General features: G+C 38.7%; 1 protein-coding gene across 1 annotated transcript; it reads left to right on the top strand.

Moving 5' to 3' along the window:
* The first annotated feature begins 107 nt into the window (after positions 1-107).
* On the top strand, positions 108-17019 carry LOC108427064 (solute carrier organic anion transporter family member 1C1-like). The gene is made up of 15 exons (XM_017696987.2): positions 108-193; positions 572-710; positions 3218-3359; positions 5162-5294; positions 5767-5873; positions 8157-8309; positions 8914-9012; positions 9275-9496; positions 9882-10046; positions 11276-11471; positions 12700-12865; positions 14406-14590; positions 14776-14840; positions 14944-15061; positions 16618-17019. The coding sequence occupies exons 2-15, from the start codon at positions 603-605 to the stop codon at positions 16829-16831; spliced, it is 2073 nt and encodes a 690-aa protein (XP_017552476.2). The 5' UTR covers positions 108-193; positions 572-602; the 3' UTR covers positions 16832-17019.
* The last annotated feature ends 634 nt before the right edge of the window (positions 17020-17653 follow it).

Raw genomic sequence — 17653 nt, 5'->3', positions numbered from 1 at the left:
AAAGGTTACATGAAGGCCTCTGACTGGACCAGGTGAAAGAGGGGTTGATCAATGCTGCTTAATCATTAATGTTGTCATGCTTGACTGCTGGCTGTGGGTGAAAAAGACTCGAGGACAGATATAGATCAATCATCTCTCTGTCCAGCTGTCTGATCTTTACACAAAGTGCACATTCAGAGGAAACTGACAAAAAGTAAGTAGACATTCAGCTTCATTAAATAATGAAATACTTGTTTAAGATAGATATACTAGGCAAAAAAGCAATATATGCAGAGTTTCAAAGTACTGAATATCCATTTGGAACAATTTTGTATATGACAAGTTTTTGAAAAGAACAACAGCTTATAAATAATTGAAAACACATTTATATCTCTCATAAAGATGGTATAAATCATACTATAGCATTAATACTTCTGAGCAGGTGTTGAAGCTCCATTTGAACTGTGGCATGTAGAGGTGACTTTGAAAGATGCTGGGAAAATCATTTTTTAAGAATCAGTTCAATGTTATATCAAATTATACTTTGTTTTTAGTGTGTTTACTTTAACCCAAGTTCCTCTGGTTTCTCCAGATCCAGCTTAGAGACTTTTGATCTTTGCACCATGACTGTAGAGAGCAGGCCAGAGGGCTTTAGTGAGCCTCAGCCACTGCATGCTGAAAATGACCCAAAGCCTCAACCTGCAGCCAAGTGCTGCTCCCCCAACCTGAAGGTATGAAGGAGAGCTCTCTGGCCATTGATATCTATCTATCTATCTATCTATCTATCTATCTATCTATCTATCTATCTATCTATCTATCTATCTATCTATCTATCTATCTATCTATCCATCCATCCATCCATCCATCCATCCATCCATCCATCCATCCATCCATCCATCTATCTATCTATCTATCTATCTATCTATCTCAATGGCCGGAGAGCGTTTTATAAATGAAAATAAACCAATGTGTTTCCTGCCGTGTAGCTAGTGAGGGCCAACAACTTTCTCATACAGTCTGCAGTGATGAGTGGTATAAGGGTCTCCAGTGATGAACCTCAGTGTTAGACTGAGTCCAGTGGTTTGAGGGAGCTGGCAGATGCGTGTTTGTAAATTATGTGACCATAGTGACAGATAGTAAGGTTGCCTCAACAATTCTTTTTCTAGCATACATGGGAAAACAGTCATTTCACAGTCACACACTTTGCAAAATCATTTCCAGAAATGCTACTGTGTATCAACAGCTCCACTGGTTTGTGCTGTATTCCAGTGCAGGCTTGTGGGGTGATCACACTTGCCCTCACTTTGGTTGTATCACTGGAGCAGAGGGCATATGCATCATTATTATTCTTCCCAGGGTTTACTTTGGATCAAGCCGATGTGCTTCCACAAATGTCAAGTACAAACAGTCACGTAGCTCTGTAAACCTTTGTGAAAGAAAGATATACTTTTTTCAAAGTATATTTAATGAGTACATATTTTTAATGTTTACAGTTTAAAGATACTTTTAATGACAAGGGTATTTTAGTTGTAATTGAAATAATATATATTAAAGGCATTCAGTTGTGTGAGATTTAGATGCACTAAATACACTTCAATTGGGACAACTAATGTGCAATGAAAGCAACCGGCAATTACTGAGACACAAATTCTGCTACACCAATTTTAAAAGTATACACTTCAGTGTATCAATACCCATATATGACTGGTAGTTAGTTATATTGCAACTCAACTAAACAACTTAAATGCAACTAAAACGTAGCAAAGTAAACATTAAAGTCACTGGTTTAAAATATACTTCTAAATAATACACTTAAGTTGATGACAAATAAATTTTGGTTTAGTGTGTTGAGAGATACATTTATTCAAGCGCATTTACTTACAGCATTAGAATTAAGAAGAAGAATTTACAACCGTTTGTCACTGTGTTTGCACACTGTGAAATTAGACCTCTGCATTTAACCCATCCATGCTATGAAACACCCACATGCATGCACACTAGTGAACACACACACTAGGGGGCAGTGAGCACACTTGCCCGGAGCAGTGGGCAGCCCTATCCATTGCGCCCGGGGAGCAACTGGGGGTTAGGTGCCTTGCTCAAGGGCACTTCAGTCATGGACTGTCAGCCAAGGGGATCAAACTGGCAACCTTCCGGTTACTGCCCACGACTGCCCCCTTTATGAAGTATGTTTATGAAGCATTATGAAGTATAATTTAAAAAAAGAGGTTTTTAAAATATACTTTTTGTATAGTTCAGATATATTTCCATAAAATGCATCATCTAAAAATGTACAGAGTGAGTCAAAAGTCACAGGACAGGTTTTATTTTATTTTATTTTTTATTTTATTATCAACTTTTGTCTCTGGGGTCATCTCAAAGAAATTGTGTATGCTGAGAAAATCTGCAACAAACGCCACGTTCAGCACCACATTGTGGAGCCTTGTGACAGCATAAAAAGTAAAATAAAATAAAACGGTGTCCTGTGACTTTTGACTCACTCTGTACTTTTCTCTGTATTGCAAAAACACTATTGATATACTTAAGTATGCTGGTTTTTCACAAGGAAATTATTATGTGGAGACCTAGTTACACTGTTGTGCAGTGGTTTCTAGATTTGTCCACAGTGAATACTTAATGCAGAAGACTGCTAACTGCCATATGCCAACCTTTACTTTTGGAGTTCACAGATTGTGGTTATGTTCTTCAGTGACACCCATATGCTATTATATCTACACATCAAATATGTTAATAAAACTGCTACTCTGTCTATTGTTTTGACTGGACTGTTTCAGAAACATGCTGGGTGACTTCTGATTAAATAGGGTTTGAAAAGGGTTCTACATAGCACCGAAAAGGGTTCGTCTATTGTTACAAGCTTGACATTGTAACCATTTTTGGTGCTATGTAGAACCCTTTTCAAAAAAAATCCATAAAGTACCATTTACAGCATATTCTCCATCAAACTGAAGAATCCTTTCATGATGCAATGAACCCTCTAATCATGCAAAGGATTCTGTGAATGTTCATGGCTCTACATAGAACTATTTTATTTTCTAAAGAAGCCTTGAAAAAACATGTTTTCTTTAAGAGTATAGACTTGTCTAATCTTCTTTGGGGTGGCTGTTTTGTTTCTATTTTGGGGTAAATGTCATATGTTAAATCTTCTCAGTGGTCAGATTGTGATTTTGTTTACGTAAATGTAATTCAGAGCTTGTTTTGTTCTGTTTTGGTGTAGATGTTCATTTGTGTGCTTGCCTTCTGCAATTTGTCCAAATCTATGACTGGAAGCTATACTAAAAGCACCATCACACAGATCGAACGGAGGTTTGATATCCCTAGTTCAATTGTCGGCATCATTGATGGCAGCTTTGAAATGGGTGAGTGAGACCATATACATTTTACAGATTTACTGATATAACTGCTTTATGGTTGGCACTTCTAACCTCAAAGATATGTGTGCAGTTTGAGCAAATATTTATATCTACAAAATTGTAGCTTAACAGGAGAAAAGAAGTTTTTTTTTTAATACAAACCCAATTCCAAAAAGTTGGGACATTATGTGAAATAATAGCAAAAACAGAAAGCAGAGACTGGTCAATTTTGTTTGACCTGTATTCATTTTAAAACTGTCTATGAATGCAATCTTTAATCTTTTGCCTGATGAACTTACATTTTTGTAAAAATATACTAATTCCCCCAAAAAGTTGGGGCAGTTGTTTCCCACAGCGATACATCACCTTTCCTTTAAACACTTTTGACTTTTAACACTTAATCGTTTGGGAATTGAAGAAAATAATCGATGCAGCTTTGAAATCGATGCTACTTTTTGCCATTATGCTGCTCAGTCTGTGCACCCAAACAGGCCTTCATGGTCATATTTTGCTCCATGTGTTTTCAACATTAGACAGCATTGTATCAGTCTCACACTCACACTCTCTGATTATACAGTCATGCTGTTGTAACACGTGCAGAATGTGTCTTGCTACTTTCATGGACGTCCCTGAAAAAGATGTTATCCAGAAGGAGGCAGATGTTACTGAAAGTGTGTATGTATTTTTCAGCATTAATAGTGCCTTCAAGGATGTGGAAGTTACTCACTAATACACCCACCATACCACAACTGTCCCTGAGAATACAACAGTACACATTTCTACGCTGCCTCAGTTCATTTCATATAAGCTGTATCTCAGAGACGTTGGCAGCGTTACTGGATGTTGTTGACATGGTTTCTGCTGTGCATGTAGTCTTAGCTTGCATTTGTGGATGTTGCAAATACGATTTATTGATTGCTTTGCTAAAGTATTCCAAGCTTATGTAGTGATATTCATAACAGAAGCTTGCTTTTTTTAATGCAGTGCAGTCTGAAGAGTCACAGGCATTCAGTACACTTTTAGGCTTTGCCCTATACACACATGGATTTACCTGGATTTCTCAAATCTTTCAATGATATGCACCAAACAGGCTAAAATAGCTGAATTACACCTTTCCTGGTGTCACGATTGGCCCCTCCCAGTCCTGTCCATGTGTTTGTGTTTTGGTTTAGCCCATGTGAGTATGTTTTGGTCCAGCCCCCTCGTTTCCTGACTCCACCCCTGACTGTTTCCACCTGTCCCTCGTCAGCCGTGTTGTATTTAAGCCATGTGTTTGCCCCTTGTGTTTGCTGGTCTTTGTTATCTGCTGTGGTGTTTGTACTGTTCTGGTTGTACTGTTTGTATGATCTGTGTTGGCTCTATGACCCTGGACCGTCTTGACTATGACCCTGAATTTGCCCATAATAAATCTCGCTTATCTCCGCATATGTGTCCTCCTCCTCACTCCCCGTTACACCTGGATGCTCTTTTTGTACCTAATCATGACTGCTTTACTTCTTTAAGGTGTTTTATTAAATATCTTGCTATGTCAACAGTTTTGTGAATAAAAGAGTGTAAATAAAAATGGTGACTTTGATAAGATAAAATATGAAATATCTGGGATTTGTAGTATTTTTGTTTTTATACAGGTCAAAACGGATTTACTAATCACTGCTTTCTATTTATGGATTTACATTGTAAATTGTACCATTCAACATTTGAATGGTACAATTTGAATTTGAATCTCCATCATCTACTCTCAATCACATTAAGAGAGATGCTAATGTCTGTTCAGTTCATTTATATGTTAAGTCAGGTGTGGTGTGCAGGTAACCTGCTGGTCATTACTGTGGTGAGTTACTTTGGTGCAAAGTTCCACCGTCCCAGGATCATTGGAGCTGGAGTGCTGCTGATGGCTATGGGCACTCTCCTAATGGCTCTGCCCCACTTCCTCATGGGCCGGTCAGTAACTCTAGTACTACAGCAATGCATGCTGGCTGCATCCCATAGAGAATACACAGAAATGTATGTCTATCTGATTAACCCCATAAAACTCTAGGGTCTGTATGTGGATCCACACAATTCCTCACTCTTCTAATACGTTGTAAGATAAATAACTGAATAATAAGCCTGGATGATGGAGTTTACACGTAATTGCTTTAGATATTCTAAGATTTCTTTGTCATTATTTTAGTTTTAGTGGTGTCTAAATGAACATGTGAATGATGCATTACGTGATACATTATTAACAGCACCATTTTCTAATGCCATTAATGCCATTTGAACCATCCGCAGGTCCATCCTGAATATTTGGCTAAAGCCTGTAAAGCACTTTGAGTTGTTTATATAAAAGATGCTACATAAATAAGATTTGATTGATTGATTTTACATTAGCTAATACAAAATACTCCTGCATGGTGTGTGTTTTTGGCAGGTATGAGTATGAGAGTGTTGCCTCCCCTGTTAATGATGCTGGTAATTTCACCGTGACCTCCCCTTGCACAGCTGGCAGCCAGAACATCGCTCAGCAGCTCACTGCAGGTAGCTGCTACTTATATCTGTATAGTTGGGGTGTAATGCACAAAATACAGATTGATGCATTCATCCCAAGGCAGCAATTCAACTGCATCAATTGGAGGGTTATAGTCGATGTTGAACCTTTAGGTACCACTTTACAATACGACTACCTTAATAAAGAGCTTGGAGTTTAGTTGGGTTTATTAATGGTGCTTAAGTAAGTCATAAACAATTTAAAAATCATTGATAAACAGTTATAAAGTTTAAATAAAAATGTAAGCAGCAACATATTGTTTACCAAATAGTGAATCCACAGTCAACTATAGTGTTAAACCTCAGATTTTGCTTTTTGATTACTTTAGTAAGTCGGTAATTTTTCTTTACTGATATCCAACCTGGTCTCATGGGATATATGTACCTCTGACCACTTTTTTGCAGAGCCACAAATACGTACCCTCGAGTACGTTTTTTGCTGCACTTTTGAGAAGTAAATGTCCACTGGGGGCGCTAAAGAGAAGCTTACACTTTAATGTAACATTGCAATTATTTTTCCTTTGAAAATGACTGACAGCCTGTGGGTAGAAACTGTTCATTAGCCTTGTTCTAGCCTGTATGCTGCGAAATCTCCTGCCTGATGGCAGGATGGTGAACTAGCTAGCTGCTTTGCCTAGCCACCTAGCTAGCTGTTAGCTAGCATAACGTACCTGAAGCTACGTACAATTATCAGGTCAGCTGACATCTCGGGTATAGCTACATACTGCAGGATACGTAACTAATTGAAGGAGGCTAGTGAGATAAATCGCCCCTAAATCAGTAGACAGTGCCCCCGTCCCCCTATATCTTCAGGCAAAAGGTTACAGGAACCTCTGCTTGGTAGCCAGCAAGTACACAATCTGCTTTATCCACCAAACTAACGTTATAGGAGAACAGCCCCAGCTACAGCTATAGCTACGTACCTGAAACTGTGTTAGAGGCAGCATTAGCGCCGAAGTTATTCTACATTTTATCATTAAAATAGCGCTGATGACTGACAGCTTAAAAATAATCAAAACCTGAAATACAGTCATTTTCAATCATAATCGCAATGTTACATTAAAGTGTAAGCTTCTCTTTAGTGCCCCCCAGTGGACATTTAGTTCTCAAATGTGCAGCAAAACGTACTCGAGGGTACGTATTTGTGGCTCTACATTATTAGTGTCTGTTATTCTTTTTATTTGTACTCCCACTCCCAGACTGTTATATGTTTTTCTGTTTGCTGTCTGTTCCTGTATTTGTATGGAGGTGTGAAATATTTCAGAGCAGGGGGTTCTCACCACTCCCCTTTTACCCCTCAATGCTCACTAGCACCTCAACAAAGTCATAGCAAAGTCATAACAAAGTCATTTACAGGTAAAACACATTTTATGTGGTTATATTAATTAACTAGGAACTGCAAGATTGTTTGAAAAGAGCTGCAAGTGTGTTTCTGTGTAGGTGAACAACACCTCCTTAGGTCTGTGTGTGTGTGTGTGTGTGTGTGTGTGTGTGTGTGTGGTGTGTGCGAGAGAGAAAGATGTATGTGTTTGAGGGGGGAGGGGAGAGTCATTCAAATGAACTGTCACTCTATTATTATGCAACTCTTAGTGGAGAAGCCTTGTTTGAGTCTGATTTGCACCCTCTGATCAAACAGTCATAACTCAGGAAATGTTTAATCTAACCCTTAACTGGATAGAAGGTGTGAGAAAAGCCCCTTGAGGATTATTTTGGTGTAATGTTGTGTGTATTGAGAAGAAAATATCTGAGTTATGACAAGTTAAACACAGAGGAAATCTTGAAATAAGCAGATTCTGATTTTGAGAAATTTACATGGGAGAGAATGGGGCAGTTTTCTGTGCCTAGTGCCAAACAAATGCTCATAACTCTAAAGCTAATTGATAAAATGATTAGATATTTTGAGGTTTCAGAAAGGACAAGTTTCTCTACCATTTAAAACAGAAATGGAGTTTCTAAAGTTTAAGGATTTTAAAGCAAATTCCCTGCATGATCAGCTGGGTCTGAGTGGCCTGCTGTGACATCATCGATGTTCGTTAGAATCTGAAGTTCTGAACATTCTGCCATTCATTCTTAAGAGACTTTTCATTTTTAAACTTAATTTTATTAAAAACTGCCAATCCAATCGACTCCAAAAATACATAGCACAAGTCACAGCGCCGAAACCTTCAAAACGCAGTTTGAACGGAGTCTGTACGTTAAGCGGTTCAGGTTGTATTGCTAATGGTTTTTTACCTTTATACATAATGTGTATCTGGGTGTAATATATGTGTTTAGGATGTGACAAAGGAGAGGAACAGGGTTCTCTTATGTGGCTTGTTCTGCTGCTGGGGAACAGTATCCGTGGTATCGGTGAGGCCACTGTGGGCCCTCTCGGAATGGCCTTCATTGATGATTATGCCAGGCCAGAGAACTCTGCCTTTTACATTGGTGAGAACTGAGGGCAACACTTTCTTTCACAGTTCTAGATATTAACCAAATAACTATGAGCTACATATTTAAACCTTCAAGATAATTATTTTGGATAACATGATGCTAAGTTTTAAAGCAGCTTATCTAAAACACACTGCAAATGCCAAACTCTAAACTGCTTTGTAAATATTTTAGACAAAGTAAATGACCAGAAAGAGTAGATTGTTTACTTTTACAGCCCAAATTCAGTTTTATTTGTGAATAATTAACAGATTCATATTATGTAAAACTCTTTGTCCTTTATTTGTGTGTTTTTTACGCCTTGTAACTGCTCTGTGCTGTTTACCCAAAATAACTGCAGTGCACTGTGGACTTTGTAGCACATATTTACATGGTTCATACCAAATACCTTTGTAACACACACTTACTCCCTTAATACTTTGTTGAGCTTTTCAGTGTAATTAAACTAGACAGAGAAAACGTTAAAATGTACAAGACAGGGGTATTACACAAAAAGATTTGGCAACCTATGCTATAGTGTTACTGTTCTGCCTTATCTCATTTATTAATGGGTGAATAAAGAATATTCACTCTGTTTCTCCGCAACGTTTATTTGTGTCAGGATGCCTCTACACCATCTCAGTGATTGGTCCATTGTTTGGCTACTCGCTCGGCTCGTATTGTGCAAACCTCTATGTGGACATTGGTTTTGTAGACAAGGGTGAGACTCATGGATCTTTGCAAGATATTCTGTGACTTGATTTAAATGTGCATCACTTCCACATGAATGGAATGTATTTCATCAACATGATTTTGTTAGTCAGATTACATAATTGATCTGACAAATTTTATCCATTGTATTCATGTGGAGATAATGTACACAACTGTATCAGTTAAATTCAGTGTGTCACTGGTTTGAACTCAAGCACTTTTGGGTTTGGTATTTAATATCGTTGTGTGCGTGGGTGTTTTCTCCTCCTCAGAGAGTGTGCTCATCACTCCGCAGGACTCCCGCTGGGTCGGGGCCTGGTGGTTGGGTTATTTAGTGGCCGGAGCTCTGTCTGTGCTGAGCGCAGTGCCCTTCTGGTTCCTGCCCAGTGCTCTGCCTGAAGTTCCTCAGCCTGCCGAGCCGGATGCCAGCTCAGGGCAGCCGGTGCACACCTGCCCAGAGCAAACCATGGTCAGCCTTGCAGAAATAGCCAAGGGTAAATTTGAGAGTCTTGGCTTCAGTAAAAGAGCTACAGCTGAAAACTAGGGCGATCATGATAAATCTATTGAAAATAATAAGCAATTAAATTACCCATGAATATGGAGTGATAATTTCAAAGTTTGCATGATGTTGCATGTTTTAATTCCCTTTAATAGTGGCTTCCTAGCATATTTGAGTTTTTTGGGACCTTTGAAAGGCTGTAAGTTTTTTGATGTTTGGTTAAGGTAATGTTTTCATCTGGCAATTTCCATAGATATTTCAAAAATTCTGCACAATTCAATCATTAAGATGAAAAACAAAGGCACATTAATGCCAAACTAAGTAACAATGTGATTTCTTTACAGTCTATTTATTGCTCATTACTTTTTTGTTGAGTTTAGATTTTGTGCCGTCACTGAAGCGTTTGCTCTCCAATAAGATCTACGTCCTCTACTTGATCTTCAATGCCTTGATCTTCAACGGCTTCGTCATCATTGTGACATACACACCCAAATACTTCGAACAGCAGTTTGGACAAAGTGCATCCAGGGCCAATTTCCTTTTCGGTAACAGCACTGACATTGCTTTCTGCAGACTGCTGTTCTAAACGCTAACTATGTGTCCTTTCTACTTGACTTTTCTACTTTCACATTTGCTTTTGTCTTAAAAAAGATGATTTAGTCATAATGAGGTAAATTATGGCTGTTTTAATGCCTTCACTGAGTGTTACTAAAACAACAGTGCAAGGATCACTGCAAGTGTCATATCTTGGTATGTGAAAGCATCTTCAGTGTAGCCAGTATGTACATTATATTCAAAAATCATTTAAATAACATCTATATTTTTAGATGTTTTATTTGATATTTAAAGTGTCCCTCAAAGCAAACAATAAGAAACATACTATTTTTCCATCAAAATATTGTTGCAGAGATTGGATCAATTTTGAAACACAAGGTTTTCTGGAGACATTTAATATAACTTCATTCTTGATGACACATGAATTGTTTTGCTTTAGGGAACTCTATACGTTCATTATGTTCACTTTATTGAAACTACTTGTCACTACTAAAACAATAATAACTCCTGAAACTTGTCCAAATGGTAGTGAATGCCTAAAATGTTGTGTTTAGGTAAAGACATTTCTTAATGTTACACACATTGATTTTAAGATTTTGTGACACATTTACTTCAAACCAATGTGATCTAACTTATGAGGGACAGGCATGCGTTCTCACCTCCTGCTGTAAAATGCAGAGGTGTGTCTTTAATGAGGCTCCGTCCATGGACTAAAACTTTTTGTGTTAGTAGTGGCATAATGTGTGACCAGCCTTTATATATATATATATATATATATATATATATATATATATATATATATATATATATATATATATATATATATATATACATACATACATACATCTTCTAAGCCGCTTCTCCGTCAGGGTCTCGGGGGGGTGCTGGAGCCTATCCCAGCAGTCTTTGGGCGGAAGGCAGGATACACCCTGGACAGGGCGCCAGTCCATCGCAGTGCATACATATATATATATATATATATATATATATATATATATATATATAATTTTTTACTCTGAGACCTTATGGTCTTTACTGGAAGCCAATAGTTAAGATGATTTTATGTTCCATAGTATGTTCTGTCATTTCCACATTAATTAAATATATTACATATATCACAAATATCAGTGCTGACACTGTCAAAAGTAATTAAGTGAAAGACAAATTTGACAAAAAAAATCTCATCTAATATGTATATGTGTTTGTGTGGCCTGTGAAGGTATAACCTCTATCCCAGCAATGTGTCTGGGTATTTTCCTGAGTGGAGTGATAATGAAGAGGTTTAATCTGGATCAGCTGGGAGCTGCCAAGATGGGTTTTGTGACCTACATTGCTGGATTTCTCTGCACTGTGCCTTACTTCGTCCTCAGTTGCCCCAACATGGATGTGGCCGGGATCACTGTGCCCTACCAAAGGTGCCTTTACCCTCAATTAACACTAACTTTCATCACTGCTGTGAATAAAGCATTAATATTCACTAAAACTATTTGTTTCATCTGATGATATGTAGTAGCATGGTGAGATCATGTGAGATTACTGTACACCCAAATCATGTTCTATGTCCTTCTTGTCCTATACCATAGTAGGATCAGTATTCGTACACTTCCATTCTAAAGTTTGCAATCATGTCATGGCCATTGTTTTTTTATTAATTCACTCTCAATAGCAACTTACACAAAATTTGATTATTATAAACTAGGCAGCAAAACGTTTTTTTAGATGTTTATAAGTTGCACAGAACTAACATCTTATTAAACTTTTACAAGCTTTTGAATGATGTTCTATATAAAAAAAAGATCTTAAAAAATTCTGTCCATATGTTCAGTTGAAGTTATAGGAAGATTATTAGTTAATGGATAACTTGCATGATGTTTTACTACTGTAGTCTATACCCTAAAATTGACCAATCCAAACCCTAACTTAACCAGGGGGCCACCCGTATGTCTGGAGAAGTGATGTTTATTTGTTTGCGTGCAGGTACCAAACACCTAGCCAGCCTGTAAGATGCTGGGCTGATGCAGTTTTATAGCTGGATTGATGCCAAGATTAGGCTCAGCTTATACATGACAAGTGACAGGTGTGACAGACATGACCATCTAGGGATAAACAAGAATAGGCAGAAGAATGTTCTAAATACAGTCACAGTACAGGCACACACAATACTGAATATAATGACATATAACACAACACTAAACACATTACAGAGCAGTACATTTCTACAACCTACAGTCAGAGACCACCTTTCATTTATCTACATTCCAGTTAAAACAGCCATTAAGTACAAGTAATTCAGAAGATTGGAATTCAAAAATTGATTAAATGATGCAGAGACAGTGGGACTCCTAACAACCATGCAAGACCTGGTGGACCACCAACACTGTCCCCATCAGATAAACAGAACTTAAAGCTTTCTTCTTTAAAAGAGAGACAAAATCAAGCTCCACTGTTGCTTCAGATCTGAAAAAATCCACAGGTGTTTCTGTCCATCCTCCCACTGTGAGAAGACAACTCAACACTATGAGTCTGAAAGGATGTGTAGCTGCCAAGAAGCCCTTACTTAGAAAATCAAACAGACAAAAAAAAAGAAATTTATTTGACCAAAAAAATGATCATAATTCTGCTTAATGAACATTTTCTGTTTAGATCTGCACTTGCAGGAGATGTGGATGTCAGTTTGCTGTCATCGTGCAATGCAGGCTGTGGCTGTTCTCTGAACCAGTGGGATCCAGTGTGTGGTCAGAATGGAGTGACCTATGTTTCAGCCTGCCATGCCGGCTGCAACTCCACTCATGGTTCAGGCATGAACACAGTGAGCTTCCTCTACACACACCGGTTTAATACATTACAAAACTCACAAACATAGTACGTAGTAGAGAGGGGGGCACAATCTAACCCTTTTTAAAGCATGATTAATACATTTCTATACAAAAAAGACACATCGCTGCTATGAAAGAAATGTAAACATTGTTTCAAACAGCTACTGTCTACAAATAATTTTGCTGAAAGTGGTGTGAGTTCAAACGTAACTTGCCCCCAAGGTAATAGTTTCTTTGAAACACTTAAGTTTCTACGAGAGCCTGAGTAGACTGATAAACCATGTGATGAGTCAGTTATTTATCTCAGTGTTAATAAGCTCTTTTGAGAGATAATTGAACTAATAATCTCCTCAGTATGGGACGTGTTTGTGAGTGATAAATTTAGCATCTGTGTTGTACTGGACTCCTGCTCAGGGGATTGTGGGAGAAAATACATTTTGGATAGTGTGGTCATTATTCAGCCATCTCTACTTTCACAAAAATATGGTAAATCACTGCAAATGCAACAAGTAAAAAAAAATTATAGGTTGCTTGAACCAGACTAGCCTGTGTGGTTGTGAGTGATGGTATACAAGGGAGCGGGAGATTGACAGTGATGCGAGCTCTTTACCGGTCTGTTGTGGTAAAGAAAGAGCTGAGCCATAAGGCAAGGCTCTCGATTTACTAGTCGATCGTCGTTCCCACCCTGACCTATGGTCATGAGCTTTGGGTAATGACAGAAAGAACGAGATTGCGAATACAAGCGGCCGAAATGAGTTTCCTCCACAGGGTGTCTGGACTCTCCCTTAGAGATAGGGTGAGAAGTTTAGTCATCCGGGAGGGACTCGGAGTAGAGCCGCTGCTTCTCCACGTCGAGAGGAGCGAGTTGAGGTGGTTCGGGCATCTTGTTAGGATGCCTCCTGGATGAGAAGACCCCGGGGAAGACCCAGGACACGCTGGCGTGACTATATTGCCCAGCTGGCCTGGGAGCGCCTCGGAATCCCCCCCAGGGAGCTAGTGGAAGTGGCTGGGGAAAGGGAGGTCTGGGCCTCTTTGCTTAGGATGCTGCCCCTGCGACCCGAATCCCGGAGAAGCGGAAGATGATGGATGGATGGATGGATATATATATATATATATATATATATATATATATATATATATATATATATATATATACATATATATATATACAGCTCAGAAAACAAAACATTTACAGTGATGAATGTCAAGAAATATCTGAATATCTAATTGCTGTCAAAATTCAATAATATTGCTATGAAAATATGAGAATGACCAGATGCAAGTGCAACTCAGCACTGCGCTCTCCTGTCCAGTATCAGAATGTATTTGAACAACTGAGAGATGAGTTTCACTTCTTTCAGTGTGATGGGTTTATTAGAAGTTGATTTGAAAGTAGCAAATTCTGGATTTTAAATCTGTTTTAAGTTTATGAGTTTGTTATGAACTTTATATTCACATGACTGAACATGTTCTCAGTCTCTGATTTGAGTTAAGACCTATGTTCTCCCAAGTCAGATGTTCTTTTTTCTCTAGAACTTCCATGACTGCAGGTGTGTTCAGAACTGGGGAGTGAGTGAAGTAAACTCCACAGCCGTGTTGGGACAGTGTCCTAGACAAAGCAGCTGCTCCACAGTGTTCTACATCTTCCTGGCCCTGCAGTCTCTCAGCTTCTTTCTCTTGTGCCTGGGCAGTGTGCCTCTCTTCCTGATCTGCCTGAGGTACCTACCCATCAGTGCTTTCATACATACTTACAAATATGTATGTATATATATATATATATATATATATATATAGATGTGTGTGTGTATGTGTGATTTCTTTTTGGAGTTACCATTTTGGATAAAAAAATCAGCCGATAATGGTAAGGCTCTATATTCTTTTTCTTGTTCTGTGTCTGCCTAAGGACTGTAGAGCCTGAGCTGAAGTCACTGTCTGCAGGGATGTTCATGCTGGTTCTCAGACTGATGGGTAACAGCCATTACTTCATCCATTCACTTCACAGCACATTGGTGTCAATGTACTGGTATATATTGCATGCTTCTTACCTTCGTTTTACTGTGTGCTGTTGTAGGAGGTATCCCAGCACCCATCTACTTTGGGGCTCTGATTGATTCCACCTGCTTGAAGTGGGGGAGCAGGAAGTGTGGAGGGAGAGGGGCGTGTAGGATGTATGACACACAGACTTTCAGGTGAAGACAACTCACTGGCAAATGTCACTATAATGATGTTCATTGGCCACTTTATAAGAATATTGTACGTCCACTAAGCTGAAAAACTGTATACCAGTTTGTGTATCTCTAGTCTTTCATCCATGGTCAGTTTCTGACAACAGTGTGATTCTTAACTGGATGTCTTTGGGTAGTGGACAACATTCAAACTAGTGACACTGACATGTAAATGAACAACACCACTGTGCCTGAAATCAGGGTAACAATAAAAAAAAGTTTGAAAAGCATGACATATTTGAAAATTTGCCCAGAAAAGGGGGCACGAGTATACTGACCCTGTGTACAGTGCAGGATTGTAAGACAGGAGACCAAACATCACAGTGTCTCAAAGCTGCAAAATTTTGTTGAATCTTGGGGTTTTCAAATGTCAAGATTCACTGTCACTCCTCCATCAGTAGAAGTTGTTTGGAACTGTTCCATGAAAGAAGCCTTTCGTAAGAGCAAGTCACAAAATGCAGCCACTGAACTTTGCAAAATGAATGGAATCGTTCGATGTGGTCAGAGACAATAATTGAACTTTCTGGTCATGCACACCATAGTAACATTTGGTGGAAAAAATGAAGAGCTTACAATACATACCTGAAACCCACTGTCAAATATGGTGAAGGATCATTAATGCTTTGGAGCTGTTTTCCTGTCAGTTGTCCAGGGGCTCTTGTGAAAATCTTACTTCTGCTAGAAGGCTGAAACTTGGCCATGAGTGGACCTTTCAGCAAGATAATGACCCCAAATCCACACAGAAATGTTTTTGTGTTACACAAAATCAGTTTTGCAATGAATGAGTGTCCAGATTTGAACCCCATTGGAAACCTGAAGTGTAATTAAGGTTCTACTGTGATTTTCAGTAAAACGTATATATAGGGTGATCTTAGTCATGAATTTGTGGTAAAATTATTGTACTAGTAGTGAAGATCATCGCTTTCCTTTGAGGAACACAAAGTATTACTTGCTGGCTGAGTAACATTAAGTGAGGAGTAATTAATGGTGAAAATGTAAAGACAGCTCTGAGGATACTGAGGCAGCTGAATATTCGGAGGTGAAGCAAAGTAAAGTCCAGTCCAGTAAAGCCTATAGAACGTGTTCCACAAAACAACTGAGTGGAGGACAATGTATAGATAAATCAGTACATTAACAGATATTAATAACACAAACTTATAAGTACTAGTTAGTTTTCTTGTTGCTTATTTATATGAAGAAGCACACATCCATGAATTAGCGGTGTAATAACTAAATATGAATTAACAATGTAGTCAGTTATTAATTTCTAAGCACACAATCATTTCCTTAATTATAAGAAATGCTTAATGAACATTTGAAGTTTGGTTTGCGTTGAATCTGTGTGGAACCTGACAGAATTTTAATGGTGGTTTACTTTAGATGATGCAATGACTGCAGTTAAGAACGAGACTAAACTAAAATTCTTTACTAACGACTTGCACTTTACCCCAGAGACTTGAGACTTGAGTTAGACATGAAGCAACTTGTGAACGTCTGCTCATGCTGTTCTCCTTGCTTAGGTTTCTGTTATTGGGCCTGACCAGTGCTCTGCGGGTGTGTGGCTATGTGTTCTTCTGGATCACTGTCGTTCAGATTAAGAAAAAGCTGCAGAAAGACCAGCAGGCCGCTGCAAACCTGGAGCTCCAGAAGCCTGTAGGGGGCGCTGCTGAAGCTCTACTGAAAGAGGACATAGAGCAGCAGGATGACCTGAAGCACCTAAAAGAAACAGTGTGATCTGTTTTAAAGCTGAGACAGTCTGTCAACTTTAATAGGCCCATATTCTACATCGTTCTTCTATTTTACTTTCCCCCTGACACCCACTTGTAACATTTGTGTAGTTTTATGTACTAAAATCATCCACAACCCAGTTTTTCAACTTCTCTTTATCCCTTAAAATTAAACGGGCTGTTTTTGTTACTGTTTCTTTAAGACTGATGTCCATGACCTCTGTTGTAATTGGCTGCCTTTTATTATACCTTATTCCAATAGCAATCTGGGCTGAAATGTGCAGTAACAACACTCCGTATTACTTCAATGTGGATGACCAGAGCTAAACTGCCAAAGGCTGAATGGGTGGTCCTGTTGAAATGTTTTTCATTGGTTCTGATGTCTCAACCATGAGGAATTCAAAATGGGCTGATTTTGTAGCCCTTTTTCCATATATGGACTGTGTGTACTGTAGTGCTATACTGCTAATTCTTCTTCTTCTTTCGGCTGCTCCCTTTAGGGGTTGCCACAGCGGATCATCTGCCTCCATCTTGCCCTATCCGCTGCCTGCTCTACTTTTACACCAACCATCTCCATGTCCACCTTCACTACATCCATAAACCTTCTCTGAGGTCTACCTCTTCTCCTTCTGCCCGGCAGTTCCATCTCCAACATTCTTTGCCCAATATATCCACTATTCCTCCTCAACACATGTCCAAACCATCTTAACCTGGCCTCTCTGGCTTTATTTAACATTTAATTGCTCCACCTTCACTGTCCCTCTGATCTGCTCATTTCTAATCTTGTCCAGCCTTGTCACTCCCAACGAAAATCTCCATCTCTGCCACC

Source organism: Pygocentrus nattereri, chromosome 1, assembly GCF_015220715.1.
Source record: "Pygocentrus nattereri isolate fPygNat1 chromosome 1, fPygNat1.pri, whole genome shotgun sequence".
NCBI classification, from domain to species: domain Eukaryota; kingdom Metazoa; phylum Chordata; class Actinopteri; order Characiformes; family Serrasalmidae; genus Pygocentrus; species Pygocentrus nattereri.
Note: the sequence above shows the minus strand (reverse complement) of the source record. Positions and strands in the feature narration are given on the sequence as shown.

Bases quoted from the DNA above. Each gene is read 5' to 3' on its own strand.
- LOC108427064 (XM_017696987.2), top strand. From the start codon at position 603: ATGACTGTAGAGAGCAGGCCAGAGGGCTTTAGTGAGCCTCAGCCACTG. The intron at 711-3,217 runs GTATGAAGGAGA...GTTTTGGTGTAG, and splicing joins GCTGCTCCCCCAACCTGAAG to ATGTTCATTTGTGTGCTTGC. The intron at 3,360-5,161 runs GTGAGTGAGACC...TGTGGTGTGCAG, and splicing joins TGATGGCAGCTTTGAAATGG to GTAACCTGCTGGTCATTACT.